A 3,889-nucleotide genomic window follows, 5' to 3' on the forward strand; every position below is an offset into this window, starting at 1 on the left:
ACCCTAAACCCCAAAACAGAAAAAGGAAGACAGCTCCTTGCCTTACTTAATTCTTGTGAACTGTTGCAAGGGAAATCATGCCTTGGATTGTGTTGCGGAAAGTGAAAACAGAATTTTAGTTTAATGTTAGATCTTGTGAAATTTTAAAATTTGATCAACTGTTCAATGAAAATGTTTTCAATCGAAAAAGCAGCTATCAAGCAAAATGTCATATTCTTACCACAGTATCAGAAGTATTTTAAGCAAACAAAAAAATCCTACAACAAAACAAAAAACCTTACCTCATCACTTTTACTTAAAGCACGTACCTGATAGAGCTCCTCTAAATTGTACTTAATTGAAGTACTGTTCTGGATAGCTTCCACAGCTTCTTTCAGTTTTTGCCAGGTTTCATCTGTGTAGTTTTCAGGCAATTTGGGTTTATCTTTAAAAGAAATTAAAAGAATTTGAGAAAATATTTAGAAGAAGCAGAACAGTTTACCTTTTACATAAATGAGAAATGTAGCTTTGAGAGGAAAGAGGTACAGGCTGATGCTCTAAATTTTAATTTATATTTACATTAAAAGCAAGCATCAGCGTAAAAGCAGTATCTTATTTACATTTCAAATAGTAACGCATTGTAAAAATTCAGCATAGCTGTTCACATACACATCACAGCATCTGCAGCCCAAACAGTATGTGCGATTTATAAACATCACAACACTGAGTCTGAGCAGCTCAAGAAGGGATAAAAGGCTAAACACCAGCAAGAATCATCTACATCTTCATTACATTTTTTCACTGCCAGGACAGCACAGCTAAAAGGAAGTGAACATAAGAGCTGAAAAGTATGGATTAAAAGATACAGTGTTGCGTATAGCTTATTTTTTAAATTTACTTCTCATTAATTTTGCTCTGTATCAAAAATTGGAAAGAAACCTTCAAGAAACATGCATAGAAATACTGTAATTATAATACAGGCTTTATGGCCTCAAGGAAAACCTTCGTATTTTAAAGTAAACCATTTACATCTCTTGGGCTTGACCAGTGGATATTTGTTAGAGTTAAGCCCTCTTTCAATGTTCAAATAGCTCAAGTTTGCAGATTTTACCCTTCTTTTTTTCAGCCTCTTTTCTAAAGATGGCCCTGCTACACAGTGTCTTCAACAAGACTAAAGCATTTACAACAGGCTAAGAGAGATTCCCCAAGTCACATTCTCAGAGTACCAGAATTGTTCTGTGTTCTCACAATGAGCTAAAATGACCATTTTTGTTCTAATAATCACAGTCCTAAATTGAGATGGAAGGAGGAGGAAAATTTAGGGAAGAAGACGCATGCACATCCATGCATCAACAGGTGAAACTGGGCCAGAGTTTACACTCTACTACATTGTAAAGCTTTATGAGTTCTCTAGAAATAACAGAGAAGTAATTTTTTTGTTCTTCCAAGCATCTCCCTACAATATTGACAACACCCCTACATCAGCAGTATCGTAAGAATCTAGAGAGACAAGTAACTACACGCGAGACTTGCTTATTTTCACTAGCAACTAATGAGTATGCTACTTGGCAGGAAATACCATGATTATGGATTCTAAAGTTATTTAAGTTGTAATGGATGTTATTGCTCTCACACTAAGATAAAGACAATAATCTTAAGATTATTATTCAGTTTAGCATCTAAGAGCAAATAAAAAGCAAAGCTGGCAGATTCTTGAGACATCCTTTTTAAGCAAGTGATTCAAATACCAATTCATAAGCAATGATGCTCACAATATCATGCAATCCATGACATTTAACAAACATTTTAAACATGAAAAATTTATGTCTCTTAAAGATAACAGTGCACAAGCAACAGAAGTATGACATTTATATCTCACCATCATGCATCATAAGTATAAATGTAAAAAGAATCAGTCAAATTAAATGATGATGTGATGGGTAGAGCACATTTTTGAGAATTAGGAGGACCTTAAAGCAAAAAGTTACACTGTGACCATGAACTGCTGTAAAACATTACAGTGGTTAAAGTAATCCTAATCTTTACCTTCTACAATGTTACTACAGAACATCAACTGTGTATTTAAAAATTAATTTTAATGTCATTAATATCTTTTACTGCCCCAAGCCCATCATGTGGGGAAAAAAACACCAACAACCCAAGAAAGCAAGCTATCAGACTATTATAGAAGATAGCAAGAGGCAAGAAATTAAAAAAGCAGGCGATTTCCTCATCTTTATAGGGAAAAAAAAATGACAGCTTTAACTAAACTTTCTGTCTGCACCTATTTATATTTTTGTTTACTAGAAAATGAAGCAAGTATTACAGCAGAAAAGTTTCATTTCTCTGCTTCAGCTGGTCTCTAGTACCAATACTCAAGAACCTCAAACACATCTTTTGAGAGAACTTATAAAATAATGTAACCCTGTAAAGTGAAAGTATGTTAAGACAGAGAAAACACATCAAGCAGTTAAAAAACAAAAATTACAGCAAGGGTATTGCAAGGAAAATACTCAGGAAAATTATCTACTTTAAAGACAAACAGGGAAACCAGAAAGGAAATTCGCCATAATAGCCTGATAATCACCTTTAAAACTAAGCACAAGCGGATTAACCTATAAACAGACAACATGGATAGAGGCGAGACAGAGAATCAGGCCCAACTTAAAAAAACGCATCCTGTGCAAAGACTTATTATAAGCTACGTTAAAATATATACACTAAATCCTGAATCAGGATTAATAGAAAAGAGATATCAAATGTTAAAAGTTTGAAGAAAGGCATTTCACACACTGACGTAGAAAAACCTTTCATCTGACATACAAGTAAAGGCCTTCTCAAGAGACAAGAGTGAAACGAGTCTGAAAAATAACCCCAAGCAGAGAAGTGCAGCTCAGAGTGTGTACATGGCTTGGCAAGTATGCATTCTAAAACATTATTCCCCCCTTTATGTAAGTATAGAAACATTCAACAGAGAAAAGCGCTTTGTGAAAAACTTGTGAAAGTCAACCAGCTTTCTTGTTGAAAACAAAACACAAAGTTAAACGTCAGGTTGTGACAAATTATGGCCTGTTACCTTTAAAGTTCTTGATCACTAATTTCTTAGCAGAGCCAGGTTTACTGTTGGCAAAACTGGAAACAGTAGAGGAGGCAGCTTTGGTCAGGCCATTTGCATGGTGCCCCACAGCCACTGACGAAATTAAAAGGCTTTTATTTTTGAGCTGTTGTTGGTGCTGCTGTTGAGAAGCAGCAGTGGGAGAGGAGGAGGAAGAAGACTCTTCAGCCATCTTCACATCGAGTCCAATAAAATCCACGGAGTCCTCAAAGCGCAGCTTCTTCTGGAGGTGATGATTGGAGGAGGCAACCCCTGAGGAGGAGCACGAGGAAGTGGTGATGACGGAGGAAGATGATGAGGTGGCGTTTTTGGAAGGAGAAGAGGTGCAGGAAGAAATGGAATCAAATTCTTCTCTTTCAGAGTTGCTGTTGCTGCTGTTATTTAACTTTCTCTTCTTGCAGGAGGAGCTGCTGCTGGTGTTACCATCAGTGGCAGGTCTGACCTCCTGGGCTGCAGCTGGGGGGTTGGGGGAAGAGAAACCTGTGGGAAACATGAACACACAGAAGTGAACAGGCTGAGGGGCATCAAATCCTTGTGGTGTGACAAAGGGAGAGAGAGTTGTAGAGTCAGTCTCTGTTCGGCGTCTCTTGAGGGGGGTCTTTCAACTCCTCTCTCTCATCAGCAGAGTCCTTCCGTATTCCCCCTCCTTCGCTTGCTTCTTCCTCAGAGGAATCGCTTTATCTCCTCTCTTCCCCTTTTCTTTAACACTTTCCTTCTTCTCGTAGTTTGTCTCTGCTTTCCTGCTTTTACTCCCGTCTCAGCAGAACGCCTCTGTTCCTGCCTCTCGCCACCCAC

The 3,889-nt window shown here is 37.6% G+C and overlaps 1 protein-coding gene across 1 annotated transcript; it reads right to left on the reverse strand.

Annotated features, from left to right (window-relative positions):
• Positions 1-308: 308 nt before the first annotated feature.
• On the reverse strand, positions 309-3,718 carry LOC104544213 (cullin-4B-like; the record flags this gene model as incomplete). The annotated part of the gene is made up of 2 exons (XM_010189023.1): positions 3,056-3,718; positions 309-424 (listed from the first exon to the last, which is right to left on the reverse strand). Coding segments are annotated over exons 1-2 (648 nt in total), but the record flags the coding sequence as incomplete, so codon positions are not given.
• Between the last annotated feature and the right edge of the window lie 171 nt (positions 3,719-3,889).

This window comes from Mesitornis unicolor, unplaced genomic scaffold, assembly GCF_000695765.1.
Source record: "Mesitornis unicolor isolate BGI_N332 unplaced genomic scaffold, ASM69576v1 Scaffold53437, whole genome shotgun sequence".
Lineage (NCBI taxonomy): Eukaryota > Metazoa > Chordata > Aves > Mesitornithiformes > Mesitornithidae > Mesitornis > Mesitornis unicolor.